Genomic DNA, 26,611 nt, shown 5'->3' on the forward strand with positions numbered 1-26,611 from the left:
TGGGGCCGACTTCAGACCAAGTGGAGGGCCCTGAACTGGTAGTGCCGTCCTTGGACCACGAAGCGCAGAAACTTCGGTGCCCCTTGTGCATGGGGATGTGGAAGTAGGCATCCTCCAGGTCCAGCGACAACAGAAGTCCCCTTCTTCCAGCTGTCCCAGCACGTGCTGAAGGGTTTCCATCTGGAATTTCTGGGATTTGATCCATTTGTTGAGGCGGTGGAGATCTAGAATGGGCTGCCAGCCGCCAGTCTTCTTTCGAAACGAGGAAGTACTGCTAGTATACTCCGGAGCCTCTTTGGGGCGAGCTCTATCGCGCCCTTATTTAGCATTGCTCGTACCTCTAAAAGTAGCTGAGGAATGTGGTTTTCTTTCCTGGCCATGGGTGGAAAACTGTGACACTTCCTTTGGAACTCCAGAGTGTGCCCGTGGGCCAGGACATCCAGCACCCAACGGTCGGTGGAGATGGACCAAGTTCGCCAGCTGGCCTCCCACTTGGGTGCTCGGGTGGGGGCCCGACATCACAGCCTGTTCAGTCCTGCTTCGCCGAGGCCTTACCACCTTGGGCCCCTTGGCGACAATGACGATTCCACTGGCCTTGTTGCGGCCTCAGTAGGCTTCCTGCGATGAAGAACGGGCCGCCTAATGGTATGAGGAAGAGCTGCCACCAAATCCTTTGGAGGCCCCTTGTGACTTGCCTACGTAGGGCCTAAAGGACGGCCGTCGTCGATCGGTGTCTGCCTTGATGACCTGCAGCGAATCGTCTACTGCCTTGCCGAACAAGTTATTCCTGAAGGGCATGTCCAGTACCCTCGTCTGAACGTCCTGATTGAAGTCGGTGACCCTGAGCCAGCCCTGCCAGCGAAGGCAAATGCTGTTGCCCATCGGCGATGTCCGTGGCCACCGTGATGGCGTGGTCCGAAGACACCTCGCCTTCTTGAATATTTCAAGGGCTTCTGTCCTCTTGTCTGGGAGGAAGGCCAGGAGGGGCACGATTTAAAACCACAGCTTCCTATCGTAGCGGGCCATTATAGCAAGAGCGTTAGCTGCCTTAATGGTCGCCGACGTCCCATGGTGTCCAGCTTCTGCCCCTTGCTGTCCGGCGGGGAAGTGGACGCCGTCGCCCCAGCCGATTTCTTCTTGCCCGCTGCGGAGACCACCGAGTCCGGGGATGGCTGCGCTCTGAGGCACATCAGTGCAGCGTCTGGAACCCAGTACTTTTTCTCATATCGGTCCCTCTTCGCCGGGGAAGAGGATGGGTTCTTGAGGAGGGCCAGCCCCTCGTCCCAGATGTCGTCCAACAACGGCACCAAGAGCACAGTCTTCCTTTTGACCTCTCGTCATTGGTAAAGGAATCCCTCCTTCTGCTCTTCGGGGCATAGCTGAAAAAGCTTTGAGGCCCTAGCGATCATGGCGTGAAAGGAGCCAATTTCGTCGGGAGGAGAAGCCCGGGGTGGAGGCAACAGGAGATCAGTTCTGTTGTTGCCATCTCCATCTCGTCCCTCGGTGGAAGGGCAGGAGGTCAAGGATGGAAGGGCGGGGAGGATGGACCTGCCTTCGCTTGGATGGTTTCTCCCATGGTCCAGGCGCCGCTGGATCATCCGCTGGAGGCAAGGGCATCCTTGAACTTATTTCTGTGCACAGCGTGTGCAAGGCTAGCAAGATGTCCTCCGACCTGTCCGTGTAGTCTCCTCCGGCTCTTCGTCGATCTGCCGTTCTTCGCCATCTCCCCCGTCGCTTTCCACGTCTGCCTCGTCGGGGTCCTTCCCATAGGCTCCGACCTCAGCGAATTGCTCTTCAAGAATCGACCCGAGTCCTGAAAGCTCGCCCTCTGAGGAGATATCCGAGTCCGGTAGGACTATCGTGCTCCACCCTTTTTCCCACCCAGGGGCTTCACGGGGGTCTTATCGATGGGCGTGAAAGACTATTCCCTCCGGCCGGGCAGGGAAACTCTTGGCTTGGGAGCCGTCTCCACTGGGGCTGTCCCCACGATCTTCGCCAGGGACGCTGCAACCCCCTCAATCGTGGCCTTAGCCTGGTGAATCTGGGGCTTCACTGTGGGGGGAGGGCCACTGCCTCGCTCCCCCTTGGCTTTCTCCAGAAGCTTCCCCGGGTTGTCCGACTTCCTCTTCATCGAGACGGAGCGTTGGCTCGTGGTTGACAGCGTTGGTGATGCTGCGTACAGCCTGGCAGCCGAGGAACCCGTACCAACGGCGCTCCCGGTGCCAGTGGACTTGCGGTGCTTAGCCTTATGTTGGGCCCCCGTCGCCGGAGCGCCCTCAAAGATCTTAGAAGACCGCTCAGATTTCCTCTTGGGAGGTGTACGTTGCCAGGGCTCACCTGCCGCCAGGTTCTTCCACACTCCAGCGAATCGCTTGTGACGGTCCTTCATGGTCAGGGAGGACATGTCCTTGCAGAACGCACAGGCCTCCGACGTGCGATGTATCCGCGAGAAGGCAGTAGAGGCACCGGAAGTGCCCATCCTTGAAGACGTTCTGTAGTCCACATCCTGGGCAGATCCTAAACAGAGACGTCGAGTCTCCTTTGCCTTCGGCCATGATCACGAGGGGTAGGCCTCCAAGATCTTCTGGAATCCTCCAAAAACTGAAATTCGATGAGAAAAAAAAATAAAAATATCACCCTTGAGGGGCGTGGGGATTGGCGAAACGGGTCCCAGTTGATCAGAAGAGGAATCGGTGGAGCTTGAGGCTCAAATTGACCAAAAAAAAATAGGAGTAAACTCTTTACAAAATGCAATACGCAGTAAAAGCTTGAGAGCTAAGCACAAGGACTCCCAACACTTGAACATGTGCTAAAAATCTGAATTCGGCTGCCTTAGGAGGGGTTTAGGTAGAGGGCAGTCATGGGGCGGGGGTAGGGGTTGGGGGGGGGAGGGGTGGAAGTCTGACCCCAGAGACCAGTGATTGGTTATTAGGAGAAAGACAGTTCAGAAACGAAACAAACTGATTTTTTCTTTTACCGAGGATTCCCAGCCTGACTGGGAATATTCATGAGCATGTGAATCCATGGCAAACCCCATGCTGGAGAAAAAAAAAAAAAAAAAAAAAAAAAAAAAAAAAAAAAATCACATTTATTTTTTTGGGGTAGCAAAGGAGACCTCAGGGTGAACCCTAAATGACAGCCCTGGTATAAAAAAAAATAAACAAAAAAAAGGCTACAGGGTGGTGTAGCCTGAAGTAACGTATGTAGATGCCAAACTATTCAACTTTCTCTGGGTGTGAACTTACCCAGGGACAAAAACAAGGTGCTTAAGGATCACCCCTGCCCAGGCAGCCATATGGGCTTTGAAGGGCAGCACACCATTTAAAGCAGCAGGGGTACTTCAGTAGATGTCCCTCTGACAGCAAAAAAGTCCAGGAAACCAAAAAGCAAACAAAATGCTTAAAGGCCTCAAGTTGACAAAAGGGAACTAAAAAAAGACACTAAAGAAGCAATAGGTGGGATTTAACGGGCTACCACCATTTGAAAACATGTTAATTTAAGTGGGCAATTTGATAAAGATTCTGCAGACACCCTGGTATTAAATGAGATCAAAGATGCAAACTAGGTGATTTCATCTGAAGGGAGACTCAAATTCAGCACAGTTACGAGTCTGGAAGAAAAAGTAAAAGCTAAATCTGAGGATTTTGTTTCCCATAGTTCTTCACTCATACACTCTTGGCTCGTCTGCGTGTACCAACTAGATACATGTCGCAGAAACAGCCTCTCCCCAAAATATGGGAAAATGATACCAAGGATGTTGTAGAAGTACTCATTCCAGATATTCAATGAAGGAACCAGTCACATTTATAACTGAATAAAACTAGTACGATGGAAAAAAAGGAGTATGTGAATCTATACGAACCAAGGCTGGAGAAGTGCCCCTCTTGGTGTTGGCTGCACATGGGGGCCGAAAAGGAAACGCCATCAGAACTGGCCACCAAGGTTGGAAATATAATTTTACCAGGCTTTTAAAAGGTTGCACCATTTTAGACTTGGTTGAACGAGGAGTATTTAATGGGCACCTACACTTTTGCAAGTTATTTTCAGTAAACGGAGGCCGGCAACCAGACATCTCCCAGCATAGGATAAGCAAGTACTGGCGGTTGGTAAATCATTTCAGACTAGTGCGGACAAGGTTTACAGTAGCTTCAAAACAAGGCTCCCATTACTGTACCTCCTCATGCTTCAGGATCATGCTCAGCAGTGGTTGAAAATTATCTTGTCTGATCACATCCTGAAGGGGATTACACACTGGAGTATTACTGACGGCCCAAGAGAAGTCAGCAGAGGATGATCATGTCCCTGCACTCTTGCCTTTAAAACTCCACTGGCAACAGCGGGTCTACCAGGCAAAGCAGTTTTGTAAAAAGCATCAGCTACGATGGCTGTAACAGGAAGACACTACAACGGTCTTCAGAAATCTGTTGAGAACCTGAATCTTATATTAAGACCATCATTGCTTGCGCTTCATTCAGTTCCAGGACAGAATGACAGTTGCAAACATTGCCTACCTTCACAGCCACACCGAGAAGCAAGTAACTACTTCAGGAAATTCACAAAAGGCTGCCATCATGAACACTTGGAAACCACACAGATTCAAATAAAGCTGCATAGGCTAGACAGTATAGATTCAAGCCATCAAGCCGGAACTAGTTGGAGTGTGCTCCATTAGGGCTTATTCTGCTTCTCATGGTTGTTCGGCGTACCAGACTTACAGAAGAGGATTTGGGTATTTGGTAACATTTAAAATATGAAATCTTAGTGTTCTTACGCTACTGCTGAAGTGATTTTAAATCACCATTTCTGCTAAATTGTTACAGCAAAGCTTGTGCAATCGTCCACTTGCAGCACTGAAAGCAAAGCATTAAAAAGACTGATCAGAAATAGCAGACACTTACACTTGTTCTCTGTGCCGTCCATGTCCAACATCAGCTGGTCTATTTTCTCTTGTTCCAAAACACTCAAATCCTATAGATGAGAAATACCAGTATTATATTCCCAAAAACCATAACACTGCCAGTCAACCAACAAGCAGGGATCCTTGGCTACGTACTGAAGACAATCAACTTTCTGGCAATTTAAACATTATTAAAGCAGTGGTACGTGGGCAAGGTACCCTTTCCCCACCCATCACCCCTACCTTACACAACACAAGGACTAACCAAATCGCCATGATCTGTGCCGAAAGTCTGGTGACCAGGAATCCCATCTGCTCACTCCTAGGTTTTGTCAAATGGAAGCAGTTAAGAAAACTCCTTACTGTATGCGATCCAGATTCTGGAATGCAGAGTGCAGGCAGTTGAGAGAGGTGGAGAGATGCCACTTCCCCGTTTGAATTCCAAGGAACATAAAAGAAGGAAGCGGGGAAGAGATGGAGATGAAGCAAGGATGAAAATAACAGTTACTCACCGTATTGACTACCTTACTCCTAGTCCATAGTCCCCTTTTCTCCATACTTGTTGGACATTCCGTCCTTCGCGACGGGACCGGAGCACTTTTGTCAAAAAGCATCAAAAATGGAAAAGGTTTGTCTGGCTAAATTCGGCATCAGCCCTGGAGCTCAGGTAAAGCAGATGGGGAGGCCCAGAAAGCCACTTGGCGATGGACTCTCAAGGGACATACTTTTGGAAGGCAACAGTCGCTTTTCCTTAGACTAGATGTGCATGGATGCTCTTCGGTGGATGAAGGCCTCGAATGCTTTAGGCTTCTGAAAATTTGAGGCAATCCAGCAGGGGATAGTTGCTTTGGAAGCTTGTTTCGTCTTCAGGTCTCCAAATGTGAGAAAGATTTATGAGGAGCTTCTGAGTTTACTCGTTCTAATCGAGGAAAAACTCCAGGGCTCGCCTGACATCCCAGTTGTGTAAAGCTCCCTCGGCATCAAATGCCATTTTAGGGAAGAAGACCGGTAAGGAGACCGATCAGTTCAAATGAAAATCGGCAACCACCTTAGGCAGGAAGAACGAGAGCGGAGCACAACCTTATCCCTGTGGAAAGTGAGGAACGGATGTTTCGCGGAAAGAGCTTGGAGCTCATTTACTCGCCTCACCGATATTATGATCGGAAGGCAACCTTACAAGAAAAGTACTTAAGATAGATAGTGGCCATGGGTTCAAATGGATTATGGCATAACTACCCTGCAGGAAGAGATGCAGACCCGCAAAATGCCTTTTGATGACTGGATTAGTCAATGAAAAGGAACAGATGTCCGTGGACAGGTAGGCCACAATAGCAGATAAGTAAGTTCTGCAGGACATGGATGCCAGAAACGGCCAAGTGAGAAAAAAATAGAACGTAGTCGACCGAAGCTTGCCTGGGATCGAGCTGTTTAGCTACACACCAATGACAAAACCGGAGCCATTGGCTCCTGTACTGAGCCCTCGTAGAAGGCATCCGAACCGCTTGATGCGTACATTGTCCTTAGACAGATTGGATTGTGTTAATGATCTGAACTCAGGCACCAGGGATGCCACATCTAGTGAATGCTCTGGTGAAGCAGGGTGGAAATGTGTGGAAAAAGCTGATCGGGGGGCGTGGGGAGTACCAGCAGATGCTATAGTTCCGTAAAACAATCTGGCTGGCCATCAAGGAGCCTTAAACAGAAGAGTGCAGTTCGATGTGCTCCTGAACTTGCAGAGTGACCAATGGATAAGAGACAATGAAGGAAAAGCATAAGCTTTCATGTTCTCCCACGAGATCTCAAGGGCGTCCACCATGGAGGACGCTCCGAGCCAGTCCCTGGATGCATAAAGAGGCAGCGTCTTGTTTGAAGAAGTTGCAAAGAGATCCATCTCGGGAGTGTCCCAGATGGAAAATGTTGGACATTGCTGTTCAGCTCCCACTAACAACTGATGCCGACTGAGTGAATCTGCAGCCACATTTATGTGACCCGGGATGTGTACAGCCTGGAGCCAAACATTGTGCTGGATGGTTCAGTCCCAAATTTGTATGGCAACATCCATAAGGAGGGGGGACTTGGTGCCGCCCTGCTTGTTGATGTAAAATACTGCCACTGAATGTCTGTGTGAACACGAACTACACTGTTGCTGTAAGCGAGGTATTCGAAATGGCTGCCGTGGTCTGGGGAGGCTGGGCCACCATTTTGTCAACACCTGGGGCGAACTGTCACAGGAGCAATTGAAGCAATAGTCTCTCCAGTGGTCAGGTGTCTTGCGTGCCAGCTTAGCCTAGAAACAAGGAACCTCTGCAGAGCCCGTATTGGTAGATCTAGGGCGTTTACTTGACACGTTAGGGACTGCCCCAGAATTACCCTCTAGCTGAGGATCCTCAGCAGAACCGGTACTGGAAGGCCTGTGGTGAGTGACCGCCTTCTTTGCCCCCTCAACAGAACTGGTATCACCATGGCCGTGGCCGTGCGCGTGGGAGGCTGAGGGATACACCTTACAACCAAGGCACTCGATGAGGGACCCTCAATTCTGTTGGTGTCCGAGAAGGGGAACCTCGGGTTTAACCCTGGTTCATATAGCCACCTTGAGAGGTACCTCAAGCCAAGACTCGCTACAGTTGGCTCCAGATGCGGAAGCCTCAGGGTAAACCCTGGTATCCAAAGCCACAGAGGAACTGGGCTCAACTTTAGCCCCAAACGGGGAACCTCAGAAGAAAATCCGGTTTTGGCAGACCCGCTGAGGGGCCCTCCTAGGGGTCTCTGGTGCACCAAGCTGAGACCAAAAGTGAGCACACAACTGGAAATGTACCCCTCTCAAGGAGAACCACAGATATTTCTGATGCGGCCTCCATATCAGGATGTGCATGTAGGCGTCCTGAAGGTCCACTACACTGAGCCAGTCACCCTTCTGAAGAGGACTATCTGGCGAGGCGTGATAGTGAATTTCTCTTGGCGAAGAGAAAGGTTGAACTGGGAAAGAGGATATTGTGCAGGCCAGCCTGGTTGGGTTTGGGCACTTGGAACAGACGGGAGTGAAAGCCTTCTCTTGCTCCCCGAGAGGAACAGGCTCCACTGTACAGAGGTCTAGAAGTTTCTACCTCTGCTCGGAGGTAGGGCGACCAGATCTGCTGGAAGGGACGGTTGAAGGGTGGGGGGCTTGAGGGGGAAAGCAAAAGCCCACCCATGATAGACAAAATCCCACCAGTCTTTGGTGATGTTCTGCCATGCCTCCAGACAAGATACATCCTCACATCAGAGTCTCGTGCGACCGACCAGATGCATCATTTGGATGGCTTGTCGCCAGGGAGACGACCAGTCCCTGGAGAAGAGGCTGATGGGTGAGAGAAAAAGAGACCACCTTGCCGTTGTTGCTTTCGGCAGGGCCCGGCAACCGGAACTTCAGTATGGCGTGCACAGTGATCCTGAAACCCCCTGAATCCACAGAAGGAGTGTCTAGGACCCTGATCTCTGTGCATAAGGGGCTAGAGCTATTGCCAGGACCAATAGAGACTTGGCGGTTTGGGTGCTCTTCTTTCTTTGTGGGTTCCTTTTCTGTAGAAGAAAAGAACAACTCCCTGTCGTCAAAAGGGAGGTCTAGAACTTTGTCTTGCACTTCCTGTGAGAACACTGTCACGTGAAGCCACGCCTGACGAGATGTAAGGCCTCGAGCTGAGGTATCCACGTGGTGTGCCGCAGCCTCCAGTAGATCCTGCGCCAATACTCCAGCGTCCGACAACCCGGCTTTAATGTCTTCTAGCCCATCTGCAGGAATGCACTTGTGGAAATCGGCCAACTCTCTCCACATCCTCTGATTGGCTTCTGCCATGATGAGCTTGGTGTTTGCTTGACGAAGCTGAAGGCACGAATTGGCAAAAACCACCTTGCCCAGGGAGTCCAACAGTTTATCCTCCCTGGATAGGATTTGAGCTGCTGCCGTTGAAGATGCAGAGGCCGGGGGCGGGGGCCGCTGTTGCGCACATGGAGAGATGGACGCCTCTGTGTAAGCTCTCCAGGCACCTTGGGCTGCATCACCAATAAATGTGCCTAATGAAGCCGGCTCCACACGGAATTCGTCTGAGGTGCACCGCAGTCTCTATGGAACATCCACACGAAATTTGATCACGATCGCCTATGCCACAAGAAAGGCACCTATTCACGGAGTTAAAAAGCTACTACGCGAACGTCATGTCACCTATTCCATCTTATACCCGGCCAGGCTGAAGATATAGCATCAAAAGAAAACATACAACATTTCTTGAAGCAGCAGCACACTTTGTGGAACCTCACATCCGAGTACCGTCTCCTTCCCTAGGAGCTGTACAGAGAATCGAGGACCACCCATGGCTACAAATATGCACCTTGACCAAACATATCCTGCAATGCCAGATACAAACTCATACATTATAAGATAATACACAGGACACACTATACCCCCGCTAAGCTCAAGAGAATCTTCCCCACAACAGAAGGTACATGCCCGATATGTTCCTCCGAGGATGCAGGTATTTACCACATGCTGTGGTCATGCATAAAGCTAAAAGAATACTGGACAGAGATCTGTACAACGCTGGGCGAAATGGCCGACCAACCCATCGACTGGTCTCCACAATTGTCTCTTGGGAGCCATAGGGAAAATGAACAAGACATGGCAGAAACTTCTCAATCTGAGTTTGCCGATAGCCAAGAGGGCAATATTACGGAAATGGAAGAATAGTGTGCCACCTACAAGAGAAGACTGGGAAAAAGACAGGATATGGACGACTGACAGAGGAACTGTATATAAATTCAGTACAACTCATTTCCAGGCCCAAGAACACATGGGCTAGATGAACAAGTCACTTCTTACCTTGTAACGTTCTTTCGATGGGATGTTCCGCCGAAGTATTCCTTATCTTAATAGATTACATCCCAGCTTGCTGGCCTTGGACATTTTTTCAGTAGAGGGCGCTGCACGTCGACGTCCCTCGAGCTGGTGTCCCTTGACAGCCTCCGTCTCGGCGCAGACGTCATCGCGTGTATAGACTCACGCAGCGACCGTTGCTCTGTTCCGTTATGAAGCTTGAAATTAGCTGTGCATGAATTGGTTATTGACCTTGAAGGAGCGTAAGCTGCAACTACAAAGGAAGTTTTACTGCGGGGATGGATGGGAGGGGTGATAAGGAATATGTCAGAGGAACATCCCATCGAAAGAACGTTGCAAGGTAAGAAGTAACTTGTTCTTCGAAGGGATTGTGTCATCCGACTTATTCCTTATCTTGATAGACTCCCATAGCAGTGGTGTGAAAGAGGAGGTGGGAGTACAATTGGAATATTTCTCTTTAAGAATGAACAGAATGTAACACAGCTTTGCCAACTCTTGTCTCTTGGCTAGAGGAGGAATCCAGACTGTAGAATGAAGTAAAGCTATGTGCGGACGACCATGTGGCAGCCACACATGTCCCGAATCGGTACCCCTCTTTGGAAAGTTGAAGAGGCTGCGATACCCCTGGTTGAATGAGCCCTAAGATGTTGAGGGGGCTCTTTCCCTGCCCATTTGTAGCATTCTAGAATGGCGAAAATAATCCATCTTGAAATGGTCTGTTTTGTGATTGGCAATCCTAATTTGTGTCCTGCATAACCTATAAACAGTTGGTCTGCTTGCCTTATCCTAGCAAGTCAAGCACGCCTTGTATCCAGCCTATGTAGCCTCTCTGTTCCTCTTTCCCTGGATGGGGAGGAGGATAGAATGAAGGTAAGGTAATTTTCCGAGTGATGTGGAATTCAGAGACCACCTTTGGGAGGAAATTAGGCTTCACTTGTAAGAAAATGTTGTCCTTGTGAAAAATTGTATGAGGTTTGCAAGATAGAGCTTGTAATTCACTCACTATTCTGGCAAATGTTAGAGCCACTAGGAAGATTGTTTTAAGGGTGAGAAATCTTAATGAACAAGAATGGAGTGGTTCAAAAGGAGTACCCATCAGAAAATGTAAGACTAGATGCAAGTCCCACAAGGGAACTTGGAATGGCTTTGGGGGATAGACATTAGTTAACCCTTTCAGAAATTATATTACTAGGGGTAATTTGAAATATGATGGCTCCTCCGCAGTGCGCTTAAAGATTGACAGCGCTGCGAGGTAGCCCTTTATTGTACCAACTTGAAGACCTGAATTCGCCAAATAGAGCAAAGAAAGAGAACACCATTGGTGTACTGCATGAAAAGGGTTCGATATTCTTTTCTCTACACCAGCTGCAAAATCTGTTCCAACGGCAGCGGTATAAAGTCTTTGTTGCTGGCCTTCTAGCTGAAAGCAACACCTCCATGACGTCATCCGGAAGGTCCCAATCCTTGTATCGCAACCTTTCAGAAACCAAGCATGAAGGTTGAGGGTTCTGCCGTCCGGAAAGAGAACCTGACCTCCCTTCTGCGAGAGAAGATACTCTTTGCGGAAGACTAATCGGAGGGCAGATGGACATGTCCAGAAGGTCCGGGTACCACGTTCTCCTGGCCCAATCCGGGGCAATTAGGATCATAGTCTTCCGGAATCTTCTCAACCTCCTGATCATCTGAGGAATGACAGGGACTGGAGGAAATGCGTATAGAAGTGGAAACTCCCAGTCTACTACGAACGTGTCCCCTACAGCTCCTCTAGGGGGATATTCCCTTGAACAAACCTGATCGCACTTCCTGTTACAACAGATCCACTTGAGGGGTTCCCCAAAAGGCGAATATCTCTTGAAGGAGTTCCTGAGCTAGCTCCCACTCGTGGGAGACTCTGCTCTGCCTACTCAGAGCGTCTGCTGTCAAGTTCTTATCTCCGGCTAAGTGAATTGCCCAAAACCAGAGATGCATCACCTCTCTGCACAGTGGCAGTGATCCTACGCCTCTTTTGTTGAGGTAGTGCATGGCCACTGTGTTGTCCGTCATTATTAGGACATTTTTCCCCTGTACAGATGGCAGAAAACCCTTCAGCGCTAGTCTGATTGCTCTCGGCTCCAACAGGTTGATATGTAGTCTGGACTCCGATGGAGACCAACGACCGCTGATGGTCAAGTCGTTGGCATGGGATCCCCATCGCATGAGTGCCGCATCTGTGACTTCTGTTATCTCCGGCCATGGTTGCCAAAACTGTTCTCCTTTCAAAATGTTCTCCCGACAGGCCCACCACTGAAGGTCTCGAGACACTCTGTCCGGGACTTGGAGATCTGTCCTTTTTCCTGAGAATTGCGACCATTGTGTTCTCAGCGCCCACTGTAGAGATCTGATTCTCAGGCGAGCCTCTGGCACTAGGAAGATGCAGGATGCCATGAGGCCTAGCAACCTCAAAAAGTCGAAGGCTGGAAGAAGTTGGGCATTTTGAAATTTGGTGACCATCTGCAGAATATCTTGGGCCCTCACCTCTGGTGGCGGGGCTCTCCCCAGGGAAGGCTCCAGGACCGCTCCAATGAACTGGAGTCTGATATCATCTGTGACTTCTTTAAGGTGAGGGAGAAGCCCAGCTTGTGAAGAAAGTGGCAGACAATCTAGTTGGATCTGAGCTTGTTCCGATGATACTGCTCTGATTAACCAATCGTCTAGGTAGGGATAGACGTGGATCCCTTCCCTCAGAGTTGCCACCACTACAGACATTAGCTTGGTGAAGACCCTCGGGGCGGAGGTCAGCCCAAATGGCAGAACTCGAAATTGATAGTGAGTTGCCAATTGCAAACTCAGGTATTTGCTGTGTTTGGGATGGATCGGCACATGGAAATAAGCATCCTGAAAGTCTAGAGATACCAACCAGTCCTGAAGCTGGAGAGCCTGAAGGATCTGATAAAGGGTTACCATCTTGAACTTGTCCTTCCTGAGGAATTTGTTCAATTCTCGTAAGTCCAAGATGGGTCTCAGTCTTCCGTCCTCCTTCGGTACTAGGAAGTAGGGGGAATACAAACCCTTGTTCCTCTCCGCTGCGGGTACCGGTTCTATGGCACCGCTAATCTCCTGCATAAGTAGCAGATCTGGAAACTTCAAAGAGTTGTTCCCCGGTGGATGACTGAGGGATGTGTAGAAAAGGCAGGCTGTAACCTTGGGCAACTGTCTCCAATGCCCAAGCATCTGTCATAATAGCCTGCCATTCTGCCAGATGTTGAGTTAACCTGCCCCCCCCTACTGGTGTCTTGTGAGGGGAGACCTCAGAGGGGTTTAGAAGTGGTTGACGCAGATGCCGAGGGTAAAGTGGCACCTGCTGCTGCGGTTTTTGTACCTTTAACCCGTCCACCACCGGTGAATCGTTTCTGGCTCCTTTGAGCTGGCTGTCCTCTGCCTTTTCCGAATGCGGAGTAAAAGCGAAAGGACCTACACCTCCAGGAGGTTCCTGAGGGGCGATTCGGAGTCTGTCAGATTGCAGCCCCAAGAGATTTTGCTGCTGCCTTGGATGTTTGTAACTTCTCCAGGCTGTCATCAGCCTTCTTACCAAATAAAGAAGTGCTGTCAAAGGGCATGTTCAAAAGTCTGGCTTGTACATCTGGAGCAAAACCAGACTTCCGCAACCACGCAAATCTGCGGATTGTGGTACTTGCCGCCATGGCCCTGCTGATACGGTCAGCAGAATCAATGCCTATTTCAAGGGACTCGCACATTGCATCTTTCCCATCTTTGAAAGGTTTAAAAATGCTTCCCTTTCCTCTCCTTCTGGGAGGCAGTCAGCCTCAGATGAAGCACACTCCCAAAGTGTATGGCTGAATCTTGCAAGCGTGCAAGTGGCGTTAATAGATTTAAGCGCTATGCTACATGCCAAAAACACTTTTTTTGACATAGCATCAAACCTTTTATCATCCCTGTCCTGTGGAATAGTAGGGTATGCCGATCTACTATTTGATGAAGTTGTTGCTTGTACCACCAAACTCTCTGGAGTTGGATGTTTACTCAAGTATTCAGAACCTGTAGCAGATACCCTGTACTTGGCAGATAGTTTCTTGTTAACTGGAGGGATAACTTCAGGAGTTTCCCAATTAGAGAGCTTTCTTTGCAGAGCAGTATGAAAAGGAACAGGATCTTCCTGTGGACCTTTAACTAAAATGTCAGTAAGGTCATCCCGCTGAAAAGAAGGTGTAGGTGTAGGCCACCCCATGAATTCTATTATTCTAGCCATCAGAACCCTATAAGGGGTCTCAGCATGCTCCCCAGGGTCTGGTTTAGCAAACTCTACTTCTGGAGAAGTATCTAAACCACTTGCCTCAAGTAAAGAGTCTTGATGATCTTTTAACCTGTTCTCTTCAGAGATAAATTCCTCCGGTATGGGTGTTGTGGTCCTTTATAAACCAAAAGGTCTCATGGTCCGAATCCTCCCCTTCCTCAGAGGACAAAGCTCTAAAGTAATCAGACCTAGGATATGGTTTAAAACCCATTTCTAGAGCAGAAGGGGCCAAATTGGTTGTCACTGGTTGAGAAAACGTCAAAGTTGTCAACGTGGAAGTCAAAGGCTTCAACAAAACCGAAAAGGGCGTCAAAAAGGTTTGAAGAGACCTCGAAGTACTCGAGAGGATCGGAATCCTACTCTGAGTCAAGTTGTCGACGGCATCCTCGCTGTCATGGTCGAAGTCCTAGACACCTCTACTGTCTGAGATGTAGTGACAGTTGTAGGTCTGTCTTTTATCGGAGTCGACAGTGGCGTCAAAGCAACCGATTCATGCGTCGACGGACCCTTCGACAAAGGCGTCAATGATGCAGATTGATGAGTTGAAGAAACCTTCGACGACAGCGTTGATGACGCGGGCTTACTGCCTTTACTCGAGGGTTCATGACGCTCTTGGGTAGTTTCTTTCGCCAGGTGCAACGACTCGCAGCGTTTTGATTTTTCAGGTCTTTCACACAGGGTATCACCTTTAGCCGTCTCCGAGGGGGTCAAGGCCGCTTTCTCAAAGACACTAAGCATTTTCTTTCGGAATTCCTCCCACTTAGCTGGAGCGCTGTGTTTCATGGGGCAGGTGACCCTTTCCGGGGAGAGAGAAGACGAAGAGGGAGATCTACAACACCTCTTCTTAGAGTGTCTCGATCTCAGACTGATGGGAACCGCTTCGAGACCTTGAACGGGAAGGTTTCCTGTGACGGCGAGGAGACTAATGTCTCGACTCTGCCGAAGAAACATTTGAGGGAGTAGAGGTTTTAAGAGTCTTACCTCTTTCTAGCTTCCACTTACGCTCCTTCAAGGCTTCCGCCGTCATGGAGATACAGTCCTCGCATTCCGAGCAGTGATGCTCCGATCCCAGGTACCACAAACAGATCCTGTGAGGATCCATCAACGACATTTTCTTCTCACAATCAACACTTTTTAAAGCCGGACCGTGTGGTCGATGGTTCGGATGAGGAAGCCATCGAATTAAGATATCTTCGAAGAATAAGTTGAATCTTCTTGAAGAAAGAACTGAGCAACACGATTCCGAGGCCCACGAGGCACAGAAAAACGGAACTGAACGGTCGCTGCGCGAATCTATTTATACGCACAATGATGTCGGCGCTGAGACGGAGGCTGTCGAGGGACACCAGCTCGAGGGACGTCGACGCACAGCGCCCTCTACTGAAAAACATTTCCAGGCCAGCAAGCTGGGATGTAATCTATTTAGATAAGGAACACGCCGGAGGACACAATCCCTTTCGAAATAAACAATATCTGTCAGACCAGGTAGCAGCAGAGGACTCTGATTGATAAAAAATGTAATATCATATGCTGTAATGTCTGGTACTCTTAACAAATGTGTGTATGACTCATCTGTGTGCAATAATAAATAAAGTTTCTTAAAAAAGAAGATGCAGAGGCCGGCTTGGACTGTAAGGTGGCCGCAGCCACCACAGTCGAGGATGGGAGCGGACAAGCCAAAAAGGCCATCTCCTCAGAGGTGTGAAGCTTGTATCGAGCGTCAATTCTCTAGTTGAGGTGCAACCCAGTGTTTTTCCGAAACCTAGCTGGCCTCAGCCAAGACGTCCTGCTGGAGGAACAGGCAAGGCTCCAGAAAGCACCCCACCTCCTGCGTAGCGGGGGCCTCAGGTACTGGAATGTCAAGGAGGTCCATCATATTCAGGACCCGGTCATGAAATGCTCTCACCGAGCGGGGCTGCTCATCGCTGTCCTGATCCGCTTGCAGCTCCTACAACGAGGCGGGAGCAGAAGGCTAGTCCGGCACACGTACTACCTCAGGTTTTAAAGTGCTATCCCGGTCCGCCGGTGCCTTCTCCATGAGAGACAACGGGGGCAAGAGAGGAAGAGGTCCAGAAGCAAGAGGTGGTGGAGGAGGTGGCACCACCGGAACCTGCAAAGGAACGGCTGGGGCCAAAAGCGGGCCAGGAGGCTCAGGGTATACTTCCCTGGAAAGAAGTTTGAAGTACGCCTTCATAGGGTCAGAGTGCATGAGCATCTGAAATTTCCCAAAGAATTTCTCCTCAGGCGTAGGTACAGACAGGCCGCCCGTGAGGGGTGTAGCCCCATGAACGCAAGGAGGGCGGTTGCCATGAAGGCCCACCACCGGCCGGGTCCGCATAAACCAGTGGAGTGGAAGCAGGAGGTAGCAAGACTACGGCAGCGGTACCCGGGCACGCCCCAGTCAACTGACAAGCGGAACAGATTTATGCTGTCCACCCAACGTGGAACATGCTGCTCAGCACCAAAAGGAATGCTCCCAGCACCAGATGGCGTGAACGTCGGCATAAGGGAGGTATCCAAAATGGCAGCCGTAGACCATGGAGGCTGGACTGCCATTTTGTCACCACCTGACGAGAACTGCGTCACATGCTGAGATGAGGCATTTGTCTTCTCTGGGGAGTCGGGGGGGGGGGGGGGGGGGACTTCAACACTTTAGCATTGACACAAGGATCCTCGACAGAGCCAGTACTGGGTGGTCTCAGATGTTTACTGGACATCTTATAACCCGCCACAAACTTAGCCTCCAGTAGAGGAACCTCAGTAAAGCCGGTAGTGGAGGTATAATGGTCAGTGACCGCCCTCCTTGCCTCTCGACAGAACCAGTACCACCACAATTATGAGCGTGGGACAGTTGAGGAATATACCTCACTGATAAGACCTTCAAAGAGGGTCTCTCGGGTCTGTCGATGCAGACCTTAGCCTCAATAAAAGGAGCCTTGGGTTTTAACCTGGTACGTATAGCTCCCTCGAGAGGGTCCTCGAGCCGAGGCCCGGTATGGAAAGCTCCAGAAACTGAGTCTCAGGGTGTACCCCGGTGACTGCGTGGAAAGCTCCAGAAATGGAGACCTCAGGGCAAACCCTGGTATCCAGCGCCACAGACAAACTGGGCTTAACCTTAGCCCCCAAATGGGGAACCTCGGAATGATGTCTGGTACTGGCAGGTTCACTTCGGGAATCCTCAGAGAAAACTCTGGTACGCCTATTAGGGTCTTGGGGCACCTCAAGAGAACCCCTGGTGACAGAGCTACACAAGCCCCTCCCAGACCTGGAGGACTTATTTTGTCGAAGAAAAGCTGGAAATTAGGTGGAGGAACACGCTGAAACACCTATCCAAGAAGACGCTGCAGTGCCCGGACGGAGTGTAAGTCGCAGTAGAAGCACGAATCCCAACAATGTTCTGGGCCTAGGCACTCCAAGCAAAGAGAATGGGGATCCACCCTAGCAAAGCGACATTCGCAGGAAGAACAGGACACGAATCCCAGACAGAGGACTAGACGACCGAAGAATTATATTCCCAGTGATGCTAGTGCGCCCAGCCCTGATCGTGCAGAGAAAAGGACTGAAGGGCGATGCACGGGGCAGAGTTCAGGAGGGCGGGGTTTAGGCCACGTGCGGTACCCCGCGTAAAGAGAAGGACAAGACAAAGGTGCTCTGGTCCCGTCCCGAAGGAAGGAATATCCCACAAGTATGGAGGAAAAGGTACGTAGGAGTATAATAGTACGAATAGGAAGGAAAGAAACATGTAAACTAATTGGATTAATGCAGGCAAAAACAGGTAATCCAAATAATGCAGATGCACGCCCTAGGGGAAATGGGCACTGGGGGATGGGAGCCATTGACTGATCTTTACAGGAATTATGAGCAATCTAGCTCTTGACTGTTAAAGGAGCTACTTCAGTAGCAGATTTGGGGGGGGGGAGTGCATCAACTGCGGTAATGGGGGTTGGGGGACAGGAAAAATCACCACGGGCACACTATCTCTAGTAACGTCATGAATTAATGCCTTGCAGGGAAATGTGGGGGTAGGGTCGCACAGTGCATGCCATCGGCACAGGGAGCTTATGTACATTACTACGAGATAGGGAAAAACCCCAGGTAAACACTTTGCAGGAATGCCCACAGGTTGGGCCTCAACTGGGAAACCTGTCCTGAGCACATGATTAAACACAGATTAGGGAGTAGGGAAACTAAGCTCAGGCTGCGCATCATGAGCAGCTGTGACAGCACTGGATAATGTAATGCCGGGGCAGCAAGCCAATCCCACAAACACATGGAGGGGGTAGGAACTGAGCCAGAGAACCTTTCACATAGCTATGAATGCCTTTCACAGGTGGCTATGGGGAAACCGCACAGAGCAGTGTGCCTGAGGGGACCCAATCAGACCGTAAGTTTGTGTCTCCCTGGGAAGTGGCCATCCTTAAGAGTTTCCAGCACAAGGTCTGCGAAGGCCTTTATCCGGCAGGCAGGTGCCATGTGAATGTCTCCCTTCCCACCAGAAGCAGGGTGTCTCGTGTTTCTTCAGCAATGGTGCAGAAAAAATGCCAAAAGTCCCAGCGGTCATCTCAAATGTTATTTTACTAGTTGCAAATTGCCTGGGAAGTGTGAGAAGCAATGGAGCGCAACATGAGTTGCGGAGTGATGTTTTTGGATACTGTTGACCCGTTTGCTCCAATCACGTTTCACTAACACATGCTTAGCAGTAAGCATAGGACAATCTAGCCAACAAGTTCCATGGGAACACAGGAAAATCTCAACATTCGAGCTGCAACTGTTTCTAATGCTTTGACCATTGTATACAAAGTATAAAACTAATGTTCGCTGCATGCCCAGATGTCAGGTGCTACATTCCCAGGTGTCAGCTCTCAATTAGTTCGTCCACTGTTCCATTTAATTTGTGCTCACCCAGCTGTAATAAACCGTGTTACTTCTTGCCCGGTGTGCACTCCTTTTGACTACTGGTCTTTGGGTCTTCTGAGTTTTGGAGGACCCCCTGATGCAACTCAGTCAAATGAGGCGGTTAATTCTGGGTAGAGCTAGATCGCTGCTGGCCACTGGGTTGACAGGATGTCCCACAGCTCCTAAGAGCCAAGCCGCAACCAGTTGAGATGGGTAGAAGGTGGGGGTGATCATGGTGATGTGGGAAGCGGAGCTAACCTCGTAGATAGGGGCAGGATATCAAAATCAATCTGAAAGTTGTTTAAAGCAAATTATGACTTTATGCACCCTCCATGTTCTACTGAGGACTGTGAAGAATGAAAAGATTACCTTCATGGTGATGCTGGTACTATTCCTTGCTCTTCCTCCTTCAGAACTGGTTGGAATAACTTGTACCTCAGGCTCGACAGGAAACAAAGCTTCCCCAAAATTGGTCACTTAAAGTCTTTTAGAATGGGGTTTGGTACACAAGCATCCAGCCACCACCCATGCATTACCAAGAAACTCCAGGTTCTGCAGTTTTTCTGCTGTGGTGGTTAACTGCATACGTCTTTGGGAGGGCGTCGCGAAGAACAGTGTCTCAAGGAGGAAGTCGTACAGATTTCTGCAATGGCGACAGGTGTCTGTAATGCTACCTCCGCTCTGGTGGAATGAGTAGTTAATATTTCTGGAACCTGGCGACTAGTACGCTTGTAAGCCTTAGAAATAAAAGATACTATCCATTTAGAGATGATAGCTTTATTCAGCCTGGTCCCAGTGGAAGACGAGCATTAACTAATGAACAGAGGGTCGACTTCCTGAAAGATGTTTCTCTCTCCAGGTAGAAATTCCAAGTTCTTGCCACATCAAAATTAAGTCTCCTCTACTAAGGAAGAATAAGGTCTAGGATGGAAGACCGGCAAATGAATTGCATGATAGACAACTTAGGTTGAAAGATGCTACAGTCCCAAGGACAATCAACTCTATGGAAGGTAATATGGATACTCCTAAGAGTCTTAAGCTTGTTCAGCCTCCTCACAGAAGTAATGACCACTTTTCCATGTGATACGGCAAGACATTAAGGGTTCAAAAGGCCTATGCTTAATGGCAGCCAGAACCATATGAAGCAAGCGGCTCTCTGAAGGTTTGTGGATTTTCAACTTGCAATCCGCATTCTGTGTTTGCCTAAACATGGATATCGGAAAGTGTGGACTGAATTTCAGAAGAGCGTACTGTATCAACAGTGGGGAGGACATTTGGTCTAAACACGTGTCGCTTTTGTTGCATATTCTGTGACCAAATGGATATTAAGCTACAGTCTTTGTTCTGCAAAATATGAAGTGTGGAGTTAGTGTCATTTGTGTGTAATTTAGATATACTATTCGGCCAACAGGTTTTGAGAGGTTCACAATGTATGTTTGGAGGTTAAGAGTGCACGGGAGCAGCAACCCTTTTACGTGTGTACTAGTTTGGCCTTGGGTTTAGGCCAGCTGCCTTTATCCATGCTAGCACCCTCCTTGGAATGTTATTTGCTGTATAAGAGTAGTGCATAAGGTTGCAGCTCTACTCGATAGCTCATTTTTGAAGTACAGGCTGCTCATATGGCTGGATAACAGATCTGGGTCATTTTTTTTTACCTACCATGGGCATCAGGACACAGCAGCGCTGCAACAAGACAAACTTTGCCAGAGCACTGCTCAGTCTTGTTCCAGCCCATTTCCTACACTGGTAGTAAGTCTAAAGCGTGCATTGCCTTGGAAATTACCAAATAGAACAGCTTTGCATAGTAAATAGAAAGGTCATCCTCATCCGAAAAAGTCAAATCTAATCACCTTTGGAGGTGGGTCAACTGGCAAACCAGTCGAGTTGGAATAGGGACAGATTGACCTGCTGGGGTAAACTATCAGAAACCAGAGAGTAGCTGGGGTAGCGTTCCCTGCAGAGACACTGTTGGTCGAGTGTCGTTAGTGCAGACTGTTGAGGCGGACCCAGGCTCAAAACCTCTCAATCCGCTGAGTGGAGTGAAGCAGAGTAGCATTCCTTGCAGGGGCCATGGGTCTATCGCAATACTCTACCTTGTCACCGCCGCAATAATGGTCCACGAAGGAGAGTAACTAATCTTTTCAACTCTGCTTGAATTATTGCCTATGTTGGATGCAATGGGAAAAGTGACAAACGAGTGAACCGGAGGACCGTTTGAACCGGAGAGCCGAGGGAGAGTGAAACAAGGCAGGTCTAGCATTACTGTCAACTGGAACTGGGCTGCAGTCTGGCCGTGTCTCAGCTTGCCAGGTGTTAAATCAAAGAAGGACCCATTGCCCCCCTTGGCTTGCTCATCTGAATCCTTGTTATTTACTTTACCCTCCACTCACCAAACAAGGCCCCTTTACAGTACACTTACTCACCATGTCGCAAATGCCTCCATGCACAAGACAAGTAAAATATCAGGAAGAACTGAACTCAAAGTAAAATGAGTCAAACTCACGAGGTCGGGTGTCTGGAAGAGGCAGCATGACATAATTTTCATCTGGCCAACCGCACAGTTCTTAAGAGTTTAAATGCTTAAATCGTTTTATACAATTAGTGTCGCTGTCCTGGACAAGGGAGAAGGGCCGGGCTCCCTTGATATTATCTCTTTAATTTGTATTGGAATCCAGCACGAATTGGGAAGAAAGTTTGTGGAGACAGTTATAAGATCAGTTGATGAAGTAAATCTGGGCACCCATGATCCCCATGTATTGATATGCAGAGACCTTAACATCAAGTGTCTTAATGAAAAGGGATTAAAATTAGCAAAGTCCGAGCTATCAAAGAAAGCGGGTTTATGGTTGTCTGAGCTAAAAGAACGGAATATTACTATGCTAAATGGTAATATAAGAGGCAACATCCCTGGGAAAGCTACTTGGTGAAGGGGCTCACAAACCTGCACATTTGGATTATGTTTTTGCTTGTAAGGATCTGTATGAATGGATAATAGTGATCATTGTATTCTGATACTTCCGGGGACAAACGCAGGCTATTATGGAGGTACCTGGAGATCCACTACAGGTTAACCGGGGGTGGGGAGGAGGTGGTAAAATCACCTAAGAATTATTCCTACGGATGTGAAGGAGGTTACCTCTAAACTCCAGGCAATCTTGTAGACAATACCGGGGTGGTGGGTGGTGACTACTCCAGCATATTGCTGGCCTTCCAGTGGAAATCCAATCCAGGGGTACAGCAAGAATTCAAGAGGCTACACTTTTCAAGCAGGGTAACGAGAGAGATTAAAAGAATACCAAGATCTGACCTGCGCGCTTTAGATCGCCAGCAACAACGCAACAGAAATTGCCTGCTAGCCTCTAAGGCCCAGCGGTTTCAAGATGATGCTGAAACCATTATGAAGGCTCTGGCTAATAAAAACACACAAGATCTTTGGAAATTACTTAATGCCACATTTCAACTGGCATCTTTGACATCAGCGGTATTTAAGAAGGTTTGGATTCGATATTTCACCCATCTCTTTGCCGGCTCGTATCAGGTAGCCTCTTTGAATCTAGGAAAGCATGCTACCCTGTGGTCAATTGAATTTGAATAATAGAACGAATAATGAAACTAAACCTCTCTAGAGTGGCAGGACCAGATTGCCTAAATAATAACATCCATAAACAAAATCTGGAAGAGTCGGCGGATTTCTGCATGATTTTATTCAGGCAAGTTCCTCCTTCGTGCAGGACAGCCTTGATTGTATCTAAATATAAGAACTGCGAAAGGGACAATCTGAGGAATTCTAGACCTAGCTAGACACCCTGGGGAAACATTCTGCCTCAATATTATTGAAACAACAATGCATGGTTGCGCGATTTGGGACATAGCGACATAAGACAAGCTGGATTTGTCCCAGGGGTGGGAACAAGTCTGAATCTTTTCCTGCTAAATGAAAGCATTTAAAACCAAGCAGAAGGTGTACTTTACCTTCAGACCTGGCGCAAGCCTTCAATAGCATCAATACAGAGATGCTATGGGGAAAGCTATGAATATGGACGTGCCTTCCAGATCTTTTGGAAGCTGTTAAAGCCTATATTCAGGGACTTCCATACAAGTCAGAATAACTGCTAGCAGGTTACTCACAGGCACAATTCCAACATATAGGGGACTGAAGCAGGGATGCCTTTTGACACCCACAATCTTCAACTTATTCCTCTCAGATATGCCGCCCAGCCAATATGGGGGTCATAGCCTACCCTGAACTCTACAAACACCACATTCCATGCGTCATGTATGCGGATGATTTGGTCGCAACTGATCAAACGCCAATAGGCATACAAAGGAGGCTTTAGAACACACAAAAATTGACCCCTCGGATAGGGAATGGCACTTCTAATACATTTATATTTTTAGTTATAGCAATAAATGTCACAATGTAGTATCAATTTTTTTAAAAAATATTTTCATATAAACATCAATTCATCTCCATAATTCAACTCACATACAATCACTTCTACCATCCAAACATCACTTTCTTAAAAGACGTACATATCACACCTGTCTCTATGACCACTTGGTTATATATATATATATATATATACACATATATATATATATATATATAGACACTGTAAAGTGCCCTCAAATAGACTTAAATGGTTCTATGTATAATCAATTACACAGATCTAGTTGTTGACACGTGTTTCGGCTGTCTGTTTGGACTTCACCATATTTGTCCATTTGGTAAAGCAGCCTTCATCAAGACCGAAATGGGGAATTCAGTCATTCCCATTTAACAGAGTAGGGTGAATTACAAGACCTAAAAAACAATAAAATATAATAAATATCATTAACACTAAGTAAAGCCAATCCCTGCTTATTCATTTAACACATTTAATGTGAAAAAACAGGATTCTTAAAAGTAATTCAATAACCATTTTGAATGTTATTTCTTGACATTACAAACATGCTGATACCTCGGAAAAAATCCTATTCACAACCATGTGTGAAAGCAACATTTACCCTCACCCCAAGGATGCAAAAAAACTCTATAACCTGTTCCATTCAGGTCGTAATCAGAACTCTAAATGAATTAAATACTCAATCAAAAACATAACAACGTTCTTGGTATCGCCTTCAAAGCGTTGCAAAGAATCTTTACTTGATCAAAAAGGATTCTTTCTTCCCTGAATAATCTGGTCATATATTCCTTGTCACCCTATAATGAAAAAGATAATGGGCTAAATATATCCATGTCTGCCCTGACAATTACCATCAACTCAATGCATCAGGATACTTTTCAAAGTGAAAAAATGAAGTCCAATGAAAACTAATTCTTGATTGTATAGGCAGGCTCCCAGAGTTGGTATTCCTTCCTCAAACTTTTATGAAGTGAGCCGCCATCAACTTCCTAGTGCAACATCAGAGCATAGATTATAGTACACACTCTAGTGTCTTCATCATACGGTCATTCCCATATAATGCCAGAATATACTTTTCCCCACAGTTCCATAGAGCGTGTCTATTTTGTACTAGCATCTCACTTTTTCTCTTGCTTCAAGAGTCGCCGTACACGAAAGGCCAGTCCCTGTATATTGTTTATCATATCGCAGCACTTGATAAAACGTACGTTTTTGCTCGTGGTTCCTACCGAAGTCAGGTCATATATACTCTGTACGCATATCCATGAGCTAACAGAATCACGGCATGCATATAGAGAAGTGACTCAATGCTCCTGTGTCTGTGCATTAAATAACATGACCCTCTATTTTTATTGTAAAAGGGCCCCTAAAGGCTTCACAATCAAGCCCATCAATCACACCTCATGTACTCACCTCTCAAAGCGTAGGATCCCTGCTCCTAGGTTCTCACCTCGGCAGTTACCAAATATTTCTCTTCTGCGTATACTGTCGCGTAAAGATTGCAAGCGATGCATCACTACACGACTGCTTTATACAATGCATCATGGAGGTAGAGAGGGGACTCGCGTCACGCGTATTTCTCTCCCTTCTACCTCCAACAATGCACTATTAAAAAAATGCTCGGTAAGCATCAGTTCTCAAAATACATAAGACGCACCACCGTGTGCATATTATTACACCACATGGCATGACACTGGAACCAGAAATGTACCTAACAAAACACCAAATGTGTTTCCTATGACTAACTCCTAGTGCCGCCTCAAAAGCAGATGGGTACAGAGGCCTCTGACTCATATTGCGACAGGTTCCTGAACAATTCTTGCAATTTTTTCCATATTCATATGCAGTCACCAATTACAGGCAGGAAGGTGAGATATTAAGAGGCCTTGCATCACACGTCTTTCTCTTCCTTCTGCCTCCAGTAATGCGCTCTCCCCCACTGCTCGGGAAACATCAGTTCACATACCCATGAGGCGCACCACCGTGTGCATGTATTATGCCGAGTGGCATGGAATTAGAGCCCATGGTTTACCCAAAAGAAAACAGTGTTTTTTATTCCTACCCCATAGTGCCACCTCACAGGCAGATGGGTAAATGCCTCTAAATTGTATTGTGGTGCAGACTCCCGAACATTTCTTTTACTCTTTATTCGAATTTCTATGCTATCACCCACTTAGGCAAAATGGATCAGTACTATTGAATCATAGGTCTTGTACCATTTTGCATACAATACACTCATTTCTGGGGCGGCAGTAGGAGTTAGTCCTAAACACATTTGGTGTTCTGTTAGGTAAACTTTGGGTTCCAATTTGTGGTATAATCTATGCACACAGTGGTGCTTCTTTTGAGAACTGATGCTTACCAAGCATTTTTGAATAGTGCATTGTTGGAGGTAGAAGGGAGAGAAATACGCGTGACACGAGTCCTCTCTACCTCCATGATGCACTGCAAAAAGCAGTCAGGTAGTGATGAGTCGCTTGCAATCTTTACGTGACGGTATACGGAGAAGGGAAATAGTCGGTACCAGAGTATATATGACCTGACTTCGGTAGGAACCACGAGCAAAAACGTACGTGTTATCAAGTGCCGCGATATGATAAACACTATACAGGGACTGGCCTTTCGTGTATACGGCAGCTCTCGAAGCGAGAGACCGAGTGAGATGGTACAAAATAGGCACACACTATGGAACTGTGGGGGAAGTATATTCTGGCATTATTTGGGAATTACCTTATGATGAAGACACTAGAGAGTGTACTATAATCTATGCTCTTATATGATGTTGCACTAGGAAGTTGATGGCGGCTCACATATGATGTTGCACTAGGAAGTTGATGGCGGCTCGCCTCATAAAAGTTTGAGGAAGGAATACCAACTCTGGGAGCATGCCTATACAAACAAGAATTAGTTTTCAATGGACTTCATTTTTTCACTTTGAATGCAAGTATCCTGATGCATTGATGTAATGGTAATGGTAATTGCCAGGGCAGCCGTGCATATATTTAGCCCATTATATCTTTTTCATTATAGGGTGGCAAGGAATATATGACCAGATTATTCAGGGAAGAAAGAATCCTTTCTGATCAAGTGAAGATAACGTTGCAACGCTTTGAAGGCAATACCAAGAACGTTGCGTTATACGTTTTTGAGTGAGTATTTCATTAATTTAGAGATCTAATTACAACCTGAATGGAACAGGTTATAGAGTTGTTTTGCATCCTTGGGGTGAGGGTAAATGTTATTGCTTTCACACA

At 47.7% G+C, this 26,611-nt stretch overlaps 1 protein-coding gene across 5 annotated transcripts in view; it reads right to left on the reverse strand.

The window, feature by feature from the left end:
* The window catches only part of ENO1 (enolase 1), a 220,188-nt gene that overhangs the window by 117,622 nt on the left and 75,955 nt on the right, over window positions 1-26,611 (reverse strand). For all 5 annotated transcript variants that reach the window (XM_069610033.1, XM_069610036.1, XM_069610035.1 and 2 more), the window contains exon 5: window positions 4,899-4,968. In XM_069610033.1, the coding sequence (XP_069466134.1) occupies window positions 4,899-4,968 (70 nt within the window). The remainder of the gene's footprint in view (window positions 1-4,898; window positions 4,969-26,611) is intronic.

Source organism: Ambystoma mexicanum, chromosome 8 (genome assembly GCF_040938575.1).
Source record: "Ambystoma mexicanum isolate Mex_15411 chromosome 8, UKY_AmexF1_1, whole genome shotgun sequence".
Taxonomy (NCBI): Eukaryota; Metazoa; Chordata; class Amphibia; order Caudata; family Ambystomatidae; genus Ambystoma; species Ambystoma mexicanum.